Source organism: Cuculus canorus, chromosome 21 (genome assembly GCF_017976375.1).
Source record: "Cuculus canorus isolate bCucCan1 chromosome 21, bCucCan1.pri, whole genome shotgun sequence".
NCBI classification, from domain to species: Eukaryota; Metazoa; Chordata; class Aves; order Cuculiformes; family Cuculidae; genus Cuculus; species Cuculus canorus.
This window is the reverse complement of record NC_071421.1, coordinates 8,556,879-8,575,822: the sequence shown is the minus strand read 5'-3', so window position 1 is coordinate 8,575,822 and position 18,944 is coordinate 8,556,879. Positions and strand designations below refer to the sequence as shown.

General features: G+C 47.9%; 1 protein-coding gene across 4 annotated transcripts in view; it reads left to right on the top strand.

The window, feature by feature from the left end:
* EPHB2 (EPH receptor B2) overlaps positions 1 to 7,239 on the top strand; it is a 142,601-nt gene extending 135,362 nt beyond the window's left edge. For all 4 annotated transcript variants that reach the window (XM_054085703.1, XM_054085701.1, XM_054085702.1 and 1 more), the window contains exons 14-16: positions 1,937 to 2,130; positions 2,814 to 2,969; positions 5,921 to 7,239. In XM_054085703.1, coding sequence (XP_053941678.1) covers positions 1,937 to 2,130; positions 2,814 to 2,969; positions 5,921 to 6,029 — 459 coding nt within the window. In that variant the 3' untranslated portion in view covers positions 6,030 to 7,239. The remainder of the gene's footprint in view (positions 1 to 1,936; positions 2,131 to 2,813; positions 2,970 to 5,920) is intronic.
* Positions 7,240 to 18,944: the final 11,705 nt, after the last annotated feature.

The window sequence follows — 18,944 nt, the reverse complement described above, 5'->3', positions numbered from 1 at the left end:
AGCAGCAGTGCCAGTCTTGAGTCAGCCTGCCCAGCACCTTGGCCGTGCACATGAGTGTCTGGAGCCCCCTCCCAATCCATCCTCTGCCTGAAGCCACAGTCAGCACTAAACCCTGCCAGATGCCCCACCTCACACCTTGGCTTGCTTGCCATTGATCTGCCTCCTAGTCTTCCTTGGAGCAGCAGCATTCTACTCCCCCAGCGCCTCCAGTGTCACATCTCTACTGCCCCTTCCCTGCTGCTCTTCCAATCCCAACTGCAGTAGCCTCAATTTTCTCTATGCAGTCTTCCTGTTCCACAACACATTCATCGCGCTGACTAGTCCTGCCCAGGAGAGTGGTACAGCCCTGCAGTAGCCCACCAAACAGTTTTTCTGTCCTTGGGAGTATACAAGATAGCTGGACAAAGCCATGATGAGAACAGCAAGAGACACCGAGGTCCCTCCTCTGCATCCCTCAGGGGTGTTCTGTCCATCTCCCTCACCTTTTTTATCATCTCTGCGGAGAGTTGGTCATTTCCAGCTGCCAACCCTGCTTTCAGTTACTGCAATATCTTCAAGTTGGTTTTTTTTTATCTTCACTTCGGTTTTCGTTACTATGCACAAGGCTGTTTCTCGTGCCTGACGTTCTTTCTGCTCACCTTTCATTGCCTGTGCTTGTCTATGTCCATCAGGCCAAGAAGGTGGGAGACGCCTGCCTGTCACAATCATCTGTCAAAAGAACGTCTGCCCCTGGAAGAAGCTGTGCAGCTCCATCTTCCTTGATTCCCCAGGAGAGGACCTGTAGGCGCAGAGTGACAGGGAGATGGTGTTTGCCTGGGAGAAGATCCGCTCACCCTTGTCTATGTGCTGTTCCCACTGAGCATTGCAGGACCAGGCATTTTCCCAGGTCATGTGGTGCAGTAAGGAGAGACCAAAGCCCACAGAGCTGCAGTGTGGCTTAGTGAAGGAGTGCTACAGCCCTGCTCTGTGTGCTGGAGCAAAGTTCTCCTGTGCCTGGCTCTGCTGACCGAGGTCTTGGTCCTCACTGCATGCTTCAGTTTGCACATAGAGAGGACTGCTGTCTCAGCACACTGTTGCTGTTGCCTGGAAGGGTTGAGTTGTTGGCATGAGTAGAAAGCACTGCTGGAGGAAGGAAAACACAGAGGCACTTTCCTCTGTCTATAATTCAGGAGATGTTCTCCTCCCAGTGAGCTGTTACGTTGAGCCATGTACCCATCTGAAAATGCGAACCCATCTCTCTGACTCACCTTCCTCATTCCTGGACCTGCAGGCTCATACATGCTTGTCAAGGTAGCAGGGATGCTCTCTTTTCCCAGATGAGGAGATTGATGGCCGTGAATCATCAGAAGTCATCAGCAAAGCTGCACATTGACTGAGCAAACCTGGCATCACCTTACAGGAGGACGTGACAGACAGTACCCGAAGGAGACATACAAGAAAGCTGGGGAGGGACTTTTTACAAAGGCATGGAGTGATAGGACAAGGGGGAATGGTTTTAAATTGGAGAGGGGAAGATTTACGCTGGGCATTAGGAAGAAACTCTTCATGATTAGAGTGGGGAGGCACTGGCCCAGGTTGCCCAGGGAAGTTGTGACTGCCCCATCCCTGGAGGCGTTCAAGGCCAGGTTGGATGGAGCCTTGAGCAACCTGATCCAGTGGGAAGTGGCAGGGAGGGTGGAATTTGATGATCTTTAAGATTCTTTGCAAATCAAACCATTCTATGATTCTATGACATGCAAAGGGCTGGGATTAGGGAGGAGTGCATGGCTACAAGAATTGGTGGCTGATATGAGAGGCAGCAGTAAGTGCCGGCAGAGTGGCTCCACTGCAGTGTGGTTGGCCGTGCCAGTCACCCTCGGGATCCAAGAAAAGGAACATTATGAATTAAACAAGTTTTATTGCCATTATATTGATCTCTTTTTTTCTCCTCTCGCAGGTGATAAATGCTATCGAGCAGGACTATCGGTTGCCACCGCCTATGGATTGCCCTAATGCCCTGCACCAGCTCATGCTTGACTGTTGGCAGAAGGACCGAAACCACAGACCCAAATTCGGGCAAATTGTTAACACCTTAGATAAAATGATCCGAAATCCTAACAGCCTGAAAGCCATGGCACCTCTCTCCTCTGGGTGTGTATCTCTGTCTTCTTCTTGTCCTTTGGCTTCTTTTTGTAGATCTGCAGTTCTTTGTGTCCTGGTGGATATCATCCTTTCTCTAAGCCAGCTACTGAAGAGGCGGCTTGGCTTGTGTTGCTTGGACCTTTATAGGAAGGTCATTAAAAGATACCTGGGCCGCTCTGGCTGCTCTCCTTGGACTATCTCTGGTGAGCAGAGACAGCTCGTTGACTTGGACAATGAACCCTACAAAGTTAGACTGGCATCTTGGTATCATGTACCCATGGTCCTGGATGGTTTGGTTGCCTTTGCAGTGCAATCACACACACAGTGAAAGCAAATAAAGCCTTGTCAAGCAGCCTGACGTTTCCCTGGCCTGGGTGGGGATGCACCAACTTGTGAAAAGCCCTGGCCTCATTATAAGAATGTCCTTCTTCCCCGTGCGCAGCCAGGATTTTAGAGCTGCATCCCATTGTCTTTTATGACTCCTACCTCTCCTATATGACCTGATCCAGAAAGACTTCTATGCTCTACGCAACCCTTTCAGTTGAGTGGAGTGCTTTCTGGGTGGTTCTTAACACGGTGCAGCGCAGGCACCATGAGTCATGCTGGTCCAGGTCCCTCCAGCTGATGGAAGGAGCAGGAGTAATCATGCTTGCCACTGTTTGTTCTACTCATTCCCCGTCTCTTTGTTTCAGGATGAACCTCCCCCTACTTGACCGCACAATCCCGGATTATACCAGCTTCAACACTGTGGATGAATGGCTGGATGCCATCAAGATGAGCCAGTACAAGGAGAGCTTTGCCAGTGCTGGCTTCACCACCTTTGATGTTGTATCTCAGATGACTGTAGAGTAAGTGCCCAGACTTCTGGTCCCAAAGCACAAGGAAAAGTCTCAGTAGTTTAACAACAATTGGTTGTTAGTGAACAAGCTTTTATGTTCACGTGATGGAGTTTTACTTTTATTGAATTTGTTGCCTTATGGAGTTACATTTTGTCTACTCAGTTTCTGTAGAACTTGTCTTGTTCCAGATTGTGTGTCTCTCTGTTGCTCTGTACGCAGAGTTCATTTCCATGCTATCTATGCTGCCCATCCCCACAGCCCCAACATGAAACAAATAAAGATTTCAGACTGGCATCGTGCAAGTCTGCAGCCACTCAAGAGCAGTATTAGACTCCACAGTCCTCTTGGATGCATGGCTTATTGGTGTTGGAGATAAGTATCCTGCAAAGAGCTTTCTACCTAAGAAAACCCTCCAGAAGCCCAGGTGGCTTCAAGTTTGTTCTGAATTATCCTGCATCCACTCAAAATGATCCTCAGGGGAAATATCTTAGCAAGTTCTTCAGAGAAAACAGGCAGATGAAATCCATTCGTAGTGGGTTTTGAAATCCCTTGGTGGTAGCTGGGGGTTTGATGCCTCTAGTGAAAGATCTGTAGTTGGTTGCGTTAGAAACCCCTAGGAAAGCACCAAACATTAGAGCCACACATATGAGTACTACCATGCCTCTGTGCCTGCTAACCAGGAGAGGTTTTGGATTTGGTGCTGAATTCCAGACTTTAATTCTATCAATAGATCAGCGTCCATTCACATAAAAAAACCAAACCAACTTTGTCTGGCTCTTTGTTCTTGTCTACTGCCAGGACATCCCTAAGGCCGTTCTGGTTTAGGGTATCTGTGGTAGAATCCCTGGCTCTGGGGATGATTTTGGCACACTGTGGGCTGTGGTCACACAGCAGGAAGAGAGTTCATAAAATCCAAAGAGTATGGAAGAAGAACTTGATCCAAACTCGGATATTTCACCAGTCAACGGTGCTGAGGCTGTGTTGTATATTACAGCAAACAGTGCTCCAGGCAGCCCAGCAAATGAAGTCTGATTTTTCATGGCCGTTCTCAGTGTCCCTTAAATGCCATTTCTTTACCATGTCCCTCACAATATTTTCCAAGCCCTCTTTGAGTGGCTTCATGCCAATCATGAGGGTGTCCTCAGCTCATGTCCCCAAGGGAGTTTTGACAAATAAAGCCTTGCCAAAATTTTGACAAAACTCCCTTCCATGTTTCTCATGTGCTTGGTTGGACATAGAGATGATGATGCTCCAAGTCCTTTTTCCTTGGCAAATCACACTGCAACATCCCTTGAAACCACCTTCTAATGTTCGCTGGCCTTTGCAGAAGTAGATAATTGTGTCAGTGGAGCTGAATGGCCATAAGTAATTGTTTTCTTCAAATTTGCATAGCCAGCAAAATGTAAATGTTTACTGAAAGCTGCTTCATTTCCCTAAAACCGGATGGTTTCAACACTGACCTGCCTGAAAGGCATCTCACTGGTTTGGCTGGGCCACTTGAGCCACCAAAGGATCTACAGTCAGGCCAGAAACCTTAGGAAGCATGAGGCTGTACAGAGCCAGAGTCATATTCTGGTTTATAGACGTAAGTGAAGACTTTCGACTTCATCCTCGGTCAGAATAAAAGCAAAAGTCCAAGCGCCAAACTCATCTTAGGAGGAAAATTCCCTAGCTCAGTCCATCTGGCTGGGGCAGAGAAGGGAGTGGAAAGCTCTGGTAGCAACAAAAGCAGTTACTGGGAAGGAGGCCATCCTGGGTGCCGGAGTTGTGTAGTGTGCTATCAGGTTTCCAGTTGCTTTGCTGGGCAGCAGCAAAGCCGTGGCTTGAATGTTCACTCTCACACTGATCCCAGTGGACATGCGCTGTAACGTGGTCCAGTGATGGTCTCCAACCAGGTACTACCAGCCAGAACACGTCACTCTATGACATAGCCCCACGCCCTGCTTTCCTTCTTCATTCTCCTTTTGTTCTAACAAAGAGACAAGACCCAATGTAAGCTCAAAAGCAGAAATACCGGCTCAGGTGCTTCTTATGTTAATTTTCTCCACCTTTCCTTGGCGCTCCTGTTTACCCTTCTTTGCCCATTGACTTCCACTCTAAACCTCCAAGGGTTTTGCCACATTTCCTCTTAAAATTTCATCTGTTCCCAACACTCAAGGAAAGAACAAAGGCAGCTGAAAATCCTTATAGTCGGATATGGTTGAGTCTCGTGAGTGCCATCCGTTCCCTGATCAGAAGAATTCATGACTAAGATTTGTCCATCAAGGGGGAGATGAGGAGCAAACTCAACTGGAGTGAACACAAATAGGACCAACGGAGAGTCCATGCTCGAGCTCTTGACATGACCTTTGTTTTTCCCAGTTGCCTAATACCTATGAAAAACAGAAGCAACGCACAGATTAGATTGATTTAGGAAAGAGGAGAAGTAGCAAAAGTTTATCAGTTCATGGCCTCTTCGGATCAAAGCAAAAGCAGCAAGACCAGCCATCTGCACAGAGGGAGGGATGTTTATGCTGCCAAGGATGTAATACATCCTGTTCCTATGTCTCCAGGGGTGGAAAAAACAGGTTACTGTGTCACAAAATGAGAAAGAGAATCCAGACATGCATAGAGAGAAATAGAACAGTACAAGGGTGGAAATCCTGAGGCAAATTCACTTACAGGCAGTGAGCAGAGCACAAGGTATTTGGTTTCCCGCTTTCTGTTGAAGCTTCCGATGTTCTGGGGTGCTGCAGGTGGGTATCAAATGCAAATGTTGAGAGGATAAGAGAGGAAGACTCAAAGAGAAAGAGTAGAGGTGTCACTGGGTTTGCATGCATTAGTTCCATTTATGGATTAGATCTTTGGAGCCCTGGGGTCCCCGCACACCATCCTCCGGGGGTGGTCCTGTTTGGGCTTATTCTGCTGGAAGAAAGTGTCTTCTGATATTTATGCAGTGTTTGTATCTTTTCTTCCTAAAGGGACATTCTGCGAGTTGGGGTCACTTTAGCAGGACACCAGAAGAAAATCCTGAACAGTATCCAGGTGATGAGAGCACAGATGAACCAAATCCAGTCTGTGGAGGTTTGATAACTGCGTCTTCTCCTCCTCCTCCTCTTCCTCGAGGCCCTGCTCCCCTTTGTTGTGTATGTCCAAGCTCCGGTTCCTGTGTGTTCTGCACAGCAGACAGACAGGCAGGTGCTCTGAGGACCATGGAACCAGGAAGAAATGTCCTGTTACCAGTCATGAGAAGTTGCCAAGAGCTTCTGGAATTTAAGCAATGGAAAAAGGGAACAAAAAAAAAAAAAAAAAAAAAAGACAACTATTTTGAAAAAAAAAGAAACAACAAAAAAACAAACTATGAAATATTTTTAAATATTAATAAAGCAATTGCGTTCTTCAAAAGGGCTCCAGGACCAATGGGAGTCTCCAAAGGAAGAGAAAAGAGCAGCTTCCTCCATCTCCTCTTGCACAAGGCTGCGGCAGCTGGGCCCAGGCACCTCGGGAGCAATGGGACTTTTTCAAGAAGATGAATGCAAAGAAAGGTCCCGAGAAGCACTTCTCTCACACGGCGTGACAGCTCTGGGAACAGCCAGCAGTCCTTCCTGAAAGCCCCTGTTAGCAAATCAAAGGGGAGAGAGAGCAGAAGCTCTTTGGTGCTGTGGAACCAAGTGCATCTCAGAAATCCATGGACTTCTTCAAAAACTGAAGACTTTTTTTTTTAAAAAAAAAAACAAACCCCAATAAACTGAGACTAGAAGAGGCTGTTTCCGACAAATAAGAAGGAATCTGTAATGCTTGGGGGGGTGGGGATGGGGAGAACCAATCCTTTTTACATCTCTTCTTTTCTTTTGTCATGGAACACTTTTGTGAGTGACACTTTCCTAAGGGTCCGTCCGTCCACCCTCCAGTGGCATCATTGTCTCATACATATCATATGCACAAGACTTTAGTGATGTCCTCACTAGATGCCAATGGTCTTTGCCCAGAAGACTTCCCGAGTACAGTATGTAGTAGTTTTTGATTACAAATGCTGACGTGTACTTTTATTTTTGGTTGTCATTGTTGGGAGATTTGTCCTTTTCCCTTGTTTTGTTACCATCACTTTGTGAGTTTGGGGTTGGAAATTTTTCTTTGGTTGGGTTTGGTTTTTGTTTGTTTTTTTTTTAATGAAAGCGAAATGATGAATGACATCTCCAAGCATCATATCATTCAAGAACTTCAATCCCTTCCCTGTGGAAGGAAAAATTGCAGCTTATTGACAATATGCCAGGAGAAAAAGTTTTGATATGCACATTTCCTCCCGTTTGCTGGTTTTTTTATTTTGCCGCTCGCCGTGGCCCAATGGATGTCTCACTGATGGATTTCCAGTTGTTCACCAGGGTGAAGTGACCGCTCACTCGATTCGGGGTGCTGGTGCAGAGGGGGCAGCGTCACAGAGGGATTAGAGGGATGCAGGGATGAGGGTGGATGGGTTGTGGGAAGGAACAATGAGTCCACGGCGGGCTGGCAGAGCTCTTTGGCAGTGTCTGACTGCTTCAAAAGTGTCAGATTTGTGCACATACCGCAGAGAGGCAGGGTGAGCCCAGTGCTCTGAGAGGAGCTCGCAGCACGGGGTTTCTTAGAGTCTGAACTCTTGTTAGCTGCCAGGGTGGGGATGGGTCACCAAAGGGACCTTCCGGCACGCAGTCCCGTCAGCAGACCATGCGCTGGGGGTGCTGAGATAGCTTCAATCTCAGCCAGGTGCCTCAAGGAGAGCCTGGGACAGCAAAGGCAAAAACTCTGATGGAGTAGCCCAGATCTCCGTAAGCAAAATGTTGTGGTTGAAGCTGAATGGTGGATTTATAAATAATTGAAATAAATACTTTAGTTCCTGCCCAGGTCTTTGCTATGTGTAAATACCACCAACCAAGTGCAGGGGGGATACAAATGAGAACTGGACTTGTTCTCACATCACCCTGGATCCTTCTAAACATGCCTCCCACCACCAACCTCTGGCCGCAGGTGAAGCATTTCCTGGCCATGGCTGGCATAGCTTGTGTTTACAAGCCCTCTCTGTTGTTGCCGTGTCATCTGTAGGGTCCTCTGCTGGTTTTCAGCAGTGTGGAGTGTTGAAGTTATGTTCGTTGGGAGCTGGTTTGCTGTATTTTCCAGGAGCTGAATCCACAAGGAAGTGTGTCTGCTGTGGATAAAAATCCCAAGCTGTCTAGACCTCTGTGGCTCAACATCTTCTCCCCAGACTGCTTGTAAAATAGGAGGCCATTTATAAAATGATTAGTGTTTTCTGCTTTCATACCAGATCTGAGGAGTGGCAGCAGACCATTCCCTACAAGTGAGTTCCTTCTCTGCTTCGCTCTTGCCCTCTCCCTGTGTTTGGTGCACAGCTTCAGCCGCAGGGACCTTAACTGGAGGAATTTTCCCTCCAGCCCCTATTGATCTGAAATCTCTCATGCAGGATTGTGTTTTCTTTTTTTTTTTATACGCTACTTCTATGTTCTTGCATCCAAACGTGCAGCTGTAGGCACGTGAACATCAGTAGCTGCTGTGTTCTGGATACGGAAACATATATATAAGATATATTCCACGCTCAGCGTCTACAGTGCATCCGCTCGGACGCATACATTCACCCTGAGGCTCTTCTACGTGGCAGAATACGGTGTCGAGTGAGGGCTGAGTGGTCAGTAGGCTTCGTGCACGCAGGCAGTGCCTGGATATAACCGGCTCTGTTATCCATTTCACCTGTCTGTCTGGCAAAGGGGTGCTTTCAGTGTCCTTGCATTTAAAAAGCACTACTACTGCTCAGTAAACGGTCTCATCTTTTTAAGAGCAGCGTGCAAAGATCAATGGTGTCAACTAAACGGGGCAAAGTGCTTGCAGAGGGTACGCAGAGAAACAAGAAGCTTCTTCATGTCCTGGAGCAGTGCAGAGCAGCGGTGAAAGCAGCTCACACTCTGTTTCTCCGTCTCACTTTGTAGCTGCTGTGTTTAAACAAGGAATTGTTGTCGGTCTTTCCCAAAGGCATGTCTGTAGCTGTTGGGTGGCGGTACAGGGTGAGGGAAGCGTGGTGCTGGGCCACGTTGTGTAGCCACAGCCAACCGGCTCCTTCATGTACAAGGGAGCTCTGTGAGGAGAACTGTCTGTCTGGAAAACTCCCCAGAAGATTCCTGTGGGGCGGCCATGTGGAAGGAGCACACGATGCCCTTCAGTTCTCCTTCTCGAACAATTCTTGACTGTTGTCTGCCATTGCTTACGTTCTGGCAGTCACCGAGGAGGAGCAATGACCAGAGCCGGTCATTAGGCAGGGCTTGGAAGGGCATTTCGGGTCTTCTTCGTTTGGAAGCGTTTTGTCTCCGTGCACTGGATTCCCTTGCCGGCTGGTCTTACACCCATCTACCTACAGACCCAACCCACTGTGAAGGGTGGGACCACGCCGAGCCCAGTGCCACAACTCACCAAAACCAGAACAGAGAAAACACATCCTTTTCTCCTCTTCTGACGAATAATCTCATGGTGTTGGTACTAAAAGTAGCGCGTTCCCATCTGTTTATACCAGGCATCTCTGTGACATTCGACTGTGTTGGACTAATGGAGAACGGAACCTAAAATAGAAATGATCCATAAAACACTGCAATTTTCTGTATCCCTCGAGCTCTCCGGGGAGCAGGAGGAACCGAGTTCCTGTAAAGTGTGCTGGTTGGAAATGCCTCTGGAGCATGCTCCAATGGAGGGCAGAGTCCCTGAAGTGACTTTAGCATGTTTATTTCATGGGGATCAAATGTACTGCTCAGAAATACCAGTCAAAAGGCAAAAATCGGCCCCATGGGGAGAACCCTTAACAAGGGGGAAAGGCACTCACTGACACTGACACTCATATGCTGGTGTGCATGTGCATGTGTGCATGTGGGAATGCTTACGAAAACCTATTGCAATGAGATTCTGAGGCAGCTTGTAACATATTTCATACTTCCCCTCTTTTCGAGCTCCCTCCTAAATCCACTCTTCTCCTCGTCCATCCCCATTGCCTTCTGCTGCTGAGGGTCACCCCTGTTTGGGGGTGGCAGCCGGTAGGATTGCTGGGCAGAATGCTCGGCTGAAAGTTGTGCACAATATCCTTGGGTAGAGTGGAAAGTAACAAATACAAAGAGTCATCTTAGAGCAGGTGCCAGTATGGAAAGGGGCTGCAGGAAAGCTGGGGTGGGTCTCTTGATCAAGGAGTGCAAGGACAGGATGATAGGGATGGTTTTCAGGTGGAAGAGGGAAGACTGAGATGAAATCTTGTGGAGAAATGTTTTCCTGTTCAGGTGGGGAGGCTCTGGCCCAGGTTGCCCAGAGCAGTGGTGGCTGCCCCATCCCTGGAGGGGTTCCAGGCCAGGTTGGATGGGGCTCGGAGCCCCTGATCCACTGGGAGGGGTCCCTGCCTATGGCAGTGGAGTAGAACTGGATGGCTTTGAGGTCTCTTCCAACCTAAACCATTCCATGATTCTGTGATTCTATGGTTCTGTGATAAGATTCTATGATTTTCAGCTGTTACCACCAGCCCTTTACCTGGAATTAACAGCACAGGGATGTGCCGGGTAGAATTAAAAAACAAACTTGGGAGATGCAGCACTGCCGTGGAGAATAACTTACCATTGTCAGCTGTGGAGACACAGAAACAGAGTACTCTGAACTGCATCCCCCTCCCAAAGTATCTTACACCCTCCCCAAGAAAATCATAGAATTACCTTCCATGAACTTCATGGTGATTTGTGGTTTTCAGCAGCCAGGAATCTGCTTACTACAGCCTGGCTTCTCCTCTCCAAAGTATCCTCATGACCAAGTAATCCCTGCATGGGGCTTCCATGGGACCTGGGTAAATGTGGCTTTGCTGGTTATGCAATAGTAATTTAGTGTTATAATTCAAATGTGGAGAGTTTTACCCCACAATTCCATGCCAGTCATTACAGCAGAGTCATCTTGTTAGCATCGCTGGACCAGCAAAGAGAAGAGAACGAACTGCAGGGAAGCGTATGAAGTTGTGCCAGGCTGTGCCAGGCTTGGGAGGAAGCAGTGCTGCACCTTCAGGTAGCTCTGGCTTGGAAGATCTGCCACAAAGGAGCTACTGGCCAACCACAGCAGCAGGACTCTGCTCTCTTCTCCCACTTCTTAAGACGAGTTGCCTCCTGGGCTGGCATTTCGTGAGCTAAGGAGAGAGGATGTCTTGTCAGGATTAGGCACTAGCTGTACTAACAGTGTTTTTTTCCAGCCCCCTTCAAGCTGTTCTTTGAATTGGTGTTAAAGGAAAGGTTCTTTCCCGGTGATCATCACAGGCTGCAGATCAGCAGTGCCCTGTAGAGAAAACCTCTTGTTCTGTTTTCCAAACTGATTTACACGAAATCTGGAGTCGGGGCTTGAACTATGCTGCATCATTAACAGTTGTATCCTCTGGTAATATAATAAATCTGCAGCTGCCTTGAATATTTGGATCCAAAGTGTCTGGAAGTGTCACTATTGTCTCCTTTGTTTTAGCATAGTCTATTGTTTTATGGTATTTCATCTTCCTCTGTGTGTGTCTGATTTAATGTAGGGCTTGTCCAGCTGCAAAAATTTTCTATGCTCCCAAGTTCTTCACATACCGGGTTCAGGATTTCCTTCAAAATTCTATGAACTGATGTACTAACTGATGTACCAACTTATTCTGCTGGCAGTTACCCAATGCCATTAAAGGCATCCCAAAAATTATCTTCTTTGCTGTGTTCCTCTCCTTTTCCTTTGCAATCTCTTACTGAGCTGGTGTTTGACGTGCTTTCAGCTTTAGGATCAACGCTCCTTTACATCAATGAATTGTGCCAAACACCGTGCCCTCAGAGCTGCAGGGTTGGACCTGCTTGCAGCCAGCACAACCACGTTCTGTCCTGGAGCTCTAGTCTGGGACCTGAGCACTGGTCCCATCTGCCCGTGATGCTGGTGGCCCCATGTTCATGGTTGGTGGCAGTTCTGCCACTGGCTGTCTCACGAGCAGTTCACACCAAAACATTCTCTTCTGCATTGGCAATGTCATCTTGGCATCACTGAGAGCCACTGGAGTCTTCCTACTGTGCAGAATACATGTGGGGTTTTAATCTTCAGTCACACTTGGGCCTTGTCTTTAGTCTTCTCCAGGATGACCTTGATTCTAATAACCATCGAGCCCTTCCCAAAGCCAGGACACAACTTCAGTCTGTGTTTGCTTCCATATGTGCTTCAATTTTCCGTAGTTCTAGAAATCTCACTGTGCTGTGCCAATATTCCCTGGCATTAACCTCATTGCTCTCCCTCTGTCATTCCTACCAGCTCCACTGACAGATGGGATCTGCAGAAATTTGGACCTGGAAGCAAGAAGTCCTCTTTTCCTACAAATCTTTGTTTGTCTTAATCTGCATTCTCAACTGATTCAGTGGTTACTCTTGGGGTTTTTCAGTTCTATCAGAGATTTCTTTGCAGCCCCTGTGCTTGGTAGGGATGCGGCAGCAGCCCATCATCGGTCCCACCATCTGATCCTGGGCTGCTCGCTCCACCACGGGCTGGTAGATATCCATAGGACCCGGGATTGCCATTCTTACAAACCACCCACATGACCGGATCTCACATGCCTCATTTACTTTCAGGAAATCCATTTTGCCTTCATGTGAAAAGAACAACAAATCTTTGGTTGATCCTTTTCCACTTCTTTCATTCCAGTAAATTTCAGGAATTTCTCAATTACCTCGACTGTGGCTTCTGCTGCTCCTTCTAAGGGCGGTCCAGTTCATGCACAGATGTCATCCTGTATTCTTTGATCATTCCTACTAAGTTTAGGAGGAAAGGATTAAACTTTGTTGAGTCTTTAATAGGCAAACAGCTGTGTCAGCAAAAACCAATGGAAGGAGTTCAAGGAGACAAGGGGGAAACCCGGGATTCCAGCCTGAGGTTTAAGCTTCTAGACAGTCGAATCACTCCTTTTTGTCTAAATTACCTTTCTCCTGCACTCCCGACTCGGTGACTCCAGTTTGTGGTCGGGGAGCTGGGTTTTTGAGACTGGGAGGTGGAGGTTGACAAAAGCACTGGACTCCAGCTGAGCAGGGCCTGATGGACCTGAGACAGATGGCTGAGAAGAGAAGGCTCCAGAGAGACCTTCGAGCGGCTTCCAGTACTGAAAGAAGCTCCAGGAAAGCTGGGGAGGGGTTCTTGATCAGGAAATGCAGGGATAGGACGAGGGGGAATGGTTTTCAGCTGAAAGAGAGGAGATTGAGATGAGATCTTAGGGAGAAATGTTTTGCTGTTCAGGTGGGGAGGCCCTGACCCAGGTTGCCCAGAGCAGTGGTGGCTGCCCCATCCCTGGAGGGGTTCCAGGCCAGGTTGGATGGGGCTTGGAGCCCCTGAGCCAGTGGGAGGTGTCACTGGCCATGGCAAGGGGGTGGAACTGGGTAGGTTTTGAGGTCCTTTCAAACCCAAACCATTCCATGAACCTATGAAATCCACGGCCTTGGTTGGTTTTTGCTGGTGGAGAATGAAATTCTCTATTTAGAAGCCTCTGATAGCTAAGAAATATTAGCATTCAGTAGCCTTCACACAAGGATGTTGTTGTGAGCCAGTAGATCTCCTCAGCTCAAAGGGATTCACAGAAACTAAGAGATACATAGATATGGGCCTCAGGAACAACCACAAGTGTATGGGATGTATAAAAGAAAAATAGATTTTGATGCTTGGTCTGGCAGAGGTAAATCATAATGATAAAAATTTTATGCCATCAAATCAGGAAAGACACGAGTGAGGTGACCAAGCAGCAGTCACCATTTCCCAGAGTGGAAGTCCTAGGGCAGGTGAAGCGGATTCTCCTTTGGCACAAAGCACAACAGAGGAAAGGTGGGACGCGTTGCTGGAGGATGGTGGTACCAAGCACTAGATGGGTTAAAAAGATGACTGGACAAATTTGTGAAAGAATAATCTCCTCAACACAAAAAGTCCTCTTCCAGTTTTTTTTCTAGGTCACAAATTCCTGAGGGAGGTGTGTAATAGCATTCCTGCAGCAATTCCTTTATACTGTCGTATTCTTGGGACTGACACATCTTACATCTCTTTAAAGCCCAAACAATCTACTCTATTGAGCACCATTGATTTTCCATTTGTCCCTCTTTCTGGCGAAGGATTCCTGTGTGGAGCCAGAAGTCTTCCTGTGCCAGAGGAAAACACTTGCTTCCTTCCCCCAGTTCCTTGCACAACACATGACATCTCAGAGGCTCAGACCTTCAGGGTGTCTCCAGCGCCTCAAACACCAGGTATGGTACAAAAAGGGAGACTGTCTCGGTGGCGCGTGGTGCTCTGGATGTGGAAGCTCTCTATGGAAGCATCCTTGCCTCAAATCTTTTTTACGATTCAGAGAATCTGATGCACGGAAAGGGCTGCTGGGGTAAGGAGGGGGCCCTTCCCTTCTTTCCTTCATCTGCTGTGGTTGGATTCCTGACAGGGAGGCTGTTGTCCCTCCTCATTGGAGGTTGGTTCAGCTGCTTGAGCAGTCCCTGCTGGTCCTTTGGGTAACCAACGATGATGAGTCCGTGGTTACGTATGGACCCAAGAGAGATACCTCAAGGATGAAAATGCAGGAAAGGAGCCTGGGACAAGCTTCTAAAATGGGCAAAGAAGTCTCAGGGCTGGTCTGGGTGCATGCAGTGAAATTCTAGAGACACCCAAAGCAGTCACCGAGTGTGGGCCCTCCAGGGCAAGACGCGGGCAGGTATTCAGTTGTGAGTGCTGCCCGGTTCTGAAGCTGAATTTGTTCTTTGTGTCCTGGGGCAACTTACCTAGACAAAATAGCCCCAAATCCTCCTGTTCCCTCAGGCTGCCTTGATGGCAGAAATGAAAAGCTGGTTGTCACAGGTAAGGATTCATTTCCCTCTGCAAAGCAGCCCTGGAATGTGGAAGAATGGTCTGTCTGGTGCAAAAGGAGTTCCTGGCTGTGATATCCTGGCCGCTCGCAGACCCATATAAGCTGTAGGAGACCAGGGAAAGGACACAATGCTTGATCTATTTGTGCTTCTTGCATCACCCCCTCCAGGCTCTGATCTCCAGATGGAGCTGGAAGGGAGAGGACCAATGTTTTTCTAGCTGATGGCTTTATAAGCTCTTTTTTTTTTTGAAAAATTCCAGCTGAAAATCCCGGCTCCTGTGTTTATGATCCCTGATACCATTGTTTATGATCCCTGACCGTTTAGGTTGATGAGAATCACAACCCAACCCTCATGTGAAGAAACCAAGTTGCAGAGCTATGGGTTTCACCTTGGCCAGGTTCTAGCGACCACTTTGTCTGTTCTCACCATATCTGAGCCCCTCACAGTCTGGGAAGCGCGTGTCCTCGAGGAAAGCCAAGGCTTTCCACAGGGCTGAGGCACAGAGGAATAAAGACTGACAGCCACAAAGAAGTCAGAATACAATTCCCACTTAAGCAGCTGAGTTCGAATTGCAGCTGAGTTCCCAAAATACTATGGTTCTTCTGGAGGAAAAACTTGCTCAGAGTCCCACAGTAAGGTTGTGGCTGGGTCCCTCAGAGCAGAAGTACTGACCTTCAGGCTCCAGAGTTTTCTTCCAAGCTGTTCAACAGTGAAAGGAAGTGAGACACCTCAGCTCATCCTCCCCAGGATCAGCCTGAGGAGAGCGTGCAGAGTGGACAGACCATTCTGGTCAACCCCGTCCCATCGAATACCGAGAAGATCTGGGCAGTGAAAAACCTGCCTTGAGCAGGGGTGGAAGGAAAAACTCCCTGGAGGGGGAGGGAGTTGGAGAGATGCAGCATGAGTTTGGGCTATCAGAAAAGTGCAGTTTGTGGGTGGCCTGACAAGCACCCCTTCAGCAAGAACAATACCTGAGTGCACACATCTCCAGTGTGCCGGGCTGTGGCCCTTCTCCTGGATCATCCAGATTCTCCTGCTGAGGTCGTGGCTTGGCTTCTCTCCTTTTCGTAACAGCCCTCCTGAACCCAGACAATACAGCACATCCCTCACCCTCCTGCTGGAGCTGGAGGAGCAGAAATCAGGGACTAGGGGTTTGCGTCTGTCCCTTCGCTCATGGGTCCAAGCACAAACCCTGCATCAGGGAGCATTCTGTTGGATGCCCTCTGCCAGTGACTTCTCCATCTACTTTTCACTCAGTCGGAGACACTTTGCACCCTTTTCTTTTTTATTGCCCTCCATCATGAGCTGTCTGTTGTCTGCATCGTTTCTTTGCTCTCCATCCCCTCCCATATATTGGAGGGCTGGATGGTTTGGACACGACCAAGGATTCCCTTTCTTGGAAAGGGTTCCCTTTCTTGGAACTCCCTGGAAACATCAGCCACCTCGCATGCCAGATCTTCCTGGATAAAGAAATAGAAAGTTGTATGGAACTGGAGCAGGTGTGTCGGGATCCTTGGTCAATATTCCCATGGAATGGTTCAGGGAAGAGGGTCCAATCCTGCATCTTGCCCACAGATAAATGAGTATATCCATCAGTCTGAGGACACGATTTCTATTCCTAGGACTGCTTTGGAAAGGCTTTGTGTCACTCCTTGCTCTGCTGTGAAATCAGTCTATCCAGGGCATGCTTTGAGGACCTGTTTTAAATCTTGTGGCAGTGTTCAAGTGGTTGAAGCCAGAGCTGAGCAGTAGCCGTTCCTGCTGGAGAAACGAGCCTGGTGGCCTGAGTAGAGCTGTGATCCCCACTTGCTTTGCCTCGCTGTGCTCTGAGGGGTGGTGGGGTGTTGGACATGGGTGACTTGCACCTCTGCTCAAAGAGCTCCAGAGTAAGCTGGGCACAGATTGTTAAGCTGTGTGCTGCAACCCCAGATGCCATATCTCAATGGACTTCTGAGGAACTGAAGAGCAAACAGAGCCGTCTGTGCTTCCATTTTAAAAGAATTCAGGGAATAGCTTTTCCTCACTTGGAGACTAAAGCCCAGGTCAGCAATGGAAGGGAGAAAGCAAAAAGGTCCTGGAGGGAAGAAACCCTTCTGCTGAGGTCTGAAAGGTGAGATGGGGAGGTGGCAGGAATGTAGTGAGGAAGAGGATGGTTGAGAACTGTGGGAAAAACTGCTGTCAGGGCACTGTGTTACTGTGGTTTGCTCACAGGAATTTTTCACCAGGACAAGGTGTGAAGCAGTCAGCCTTCACTGAAGGTTTGTGGAGGAGCTCTCTATGTCATAGGGGATGTTTGTATGGAGAGGAGATTTTGCTGTGCTTTGACCTCCTCGTCTTGGCTTTGGAAGATGCTGGGAGGATAGGATAGGATAGGGAGATGATGTGCGTCCTTCAACTGCCCAAAGACAAGTGCGTCCACCCCATGCTACATCTCGTCATACCCCTAACATCAGCCCAAGGATACATTAACTGGGCTCCAGGGGCTTCCCCAGCCCTGGTTTCCTGCTCCTGGCCGTAGCCCTGTGGACAATGTTAACACTTTTCATGACAGTATTCGTATTTTTTTAATCTTGAATGGGGAGATCGTGTGCAGGTCCTTGTTACACAGGGATGTGTCTTCCATTCAGACCAGGGCTTCCCCTGGCTTTGTCCAATGTCTTTCAATGTTACTGAGAAAAATAAAGAAAGAAATAAATCAGATGTATTTATAAAGGAAACAGAAACCCACTGCTCCGATGCCTTTGTAGGAGTATTTTTAACAAAACATTTTTTCAAAATAAATGTGAATTGTAAAATTTAAAGCAGTTGCTTCTGGCTTTCTTTTCTGCAGGCTTTAGCCAGCTTTTGTCCTTCCCAATAACCCTGACGGGGTGTAAATGTTATGGTAGGCAAACATTGGGGATACGGATCTCTTAGACAGAGGAAAACGTGCTCAGAACTTGTTTAGCACCTGGGACTTCACAATAAACAGATACGACTGCTACTCCACTTAACCCCCCTTAAGACTGAATAATTAGTTGACAAATGTAACCATTTGCTCCACTTGGAAATTATACAAAATATCTCCGTTTGCCATTAACTTGTTCCTTAGTTAAAAAGATGCTACACTTTTATGTGCCCAAGTTAAAGCATTTGAACTTATGACCTCAGTGATGATTCTGCTCTTTCTTCATTACTGATGGACCAAGAGGGGCTCTCTTAGTCCCGTGGCATTACAGCTGCCTGCTGCGTTGACAAACAATTGTGAACAGGAGAAGGAAACTTAAGGCAATTCAGTGTCTGAGCAACCGCCTCCCAGCTTGAAGCCCATGCTGGAAGTAAACCATAGCTGTTACCATGAGAATCTACTCATGATTCTGCCCCTCTGTTCCTCCCTTATGAGACCTCACCTGGAGCTCTGCATTCTGTTCTGGAGTCCTCAGTACAGGAAGAACATGGATCTGTTGGAGCGAGTCCAGAGGAGGCCATGGAGATGATCTGAGGGCTGGAGGACCTCCTGTATGAGGTCAGGCTGAGAGAGTTGGGGTTGTTCAGTCTGGACAAGAGAAGGCTGTGAGGAGACCTTAGAACCACTTGCAGTACTGAAAGGGGCTCCAAGAAAGCTGGGGAGGGGCTCTGGATCAGGGAGTGCAGGGAGAGGACGAGGGGAACCATTTTGACCTGCAAGAGAGGACATTGAGATAAGATCTTAGGAAGAAATGTTTTTCTGTGAGGGTGGGGAGGCCCTGGACAAGGTTTCCCAGAGGAATGGAGGCTGCCCCATCCCTGGAGGTGTTTGAGGCCAGGTTGGATGGGGCTTGGAGCCCCTGATCCAGTGGGAGGTGTCCAAGCCTATGGCAGGGAGTGGAACTGGATAGGCTTGAAAGTCCGTTCCAACATAAACCATTCCATGACTGTACGCTGATCCTCTGAGAATCCTACTGCCTCGATAACCCGACGTGTAAAATAATCACATATGGAAATCGTCATTGTAAATCAGTGGAAAGAAGCAAGTTGTATGGAAATTAACTCAATGCACTTATTTTAATGACTATCCACAAATTCTTCTCTGTAGTGGTTTTTCAGACTTTTAAGTCATGCACGTTGAGAACGAGATGTATTTTAGGTGATTGATATAAAT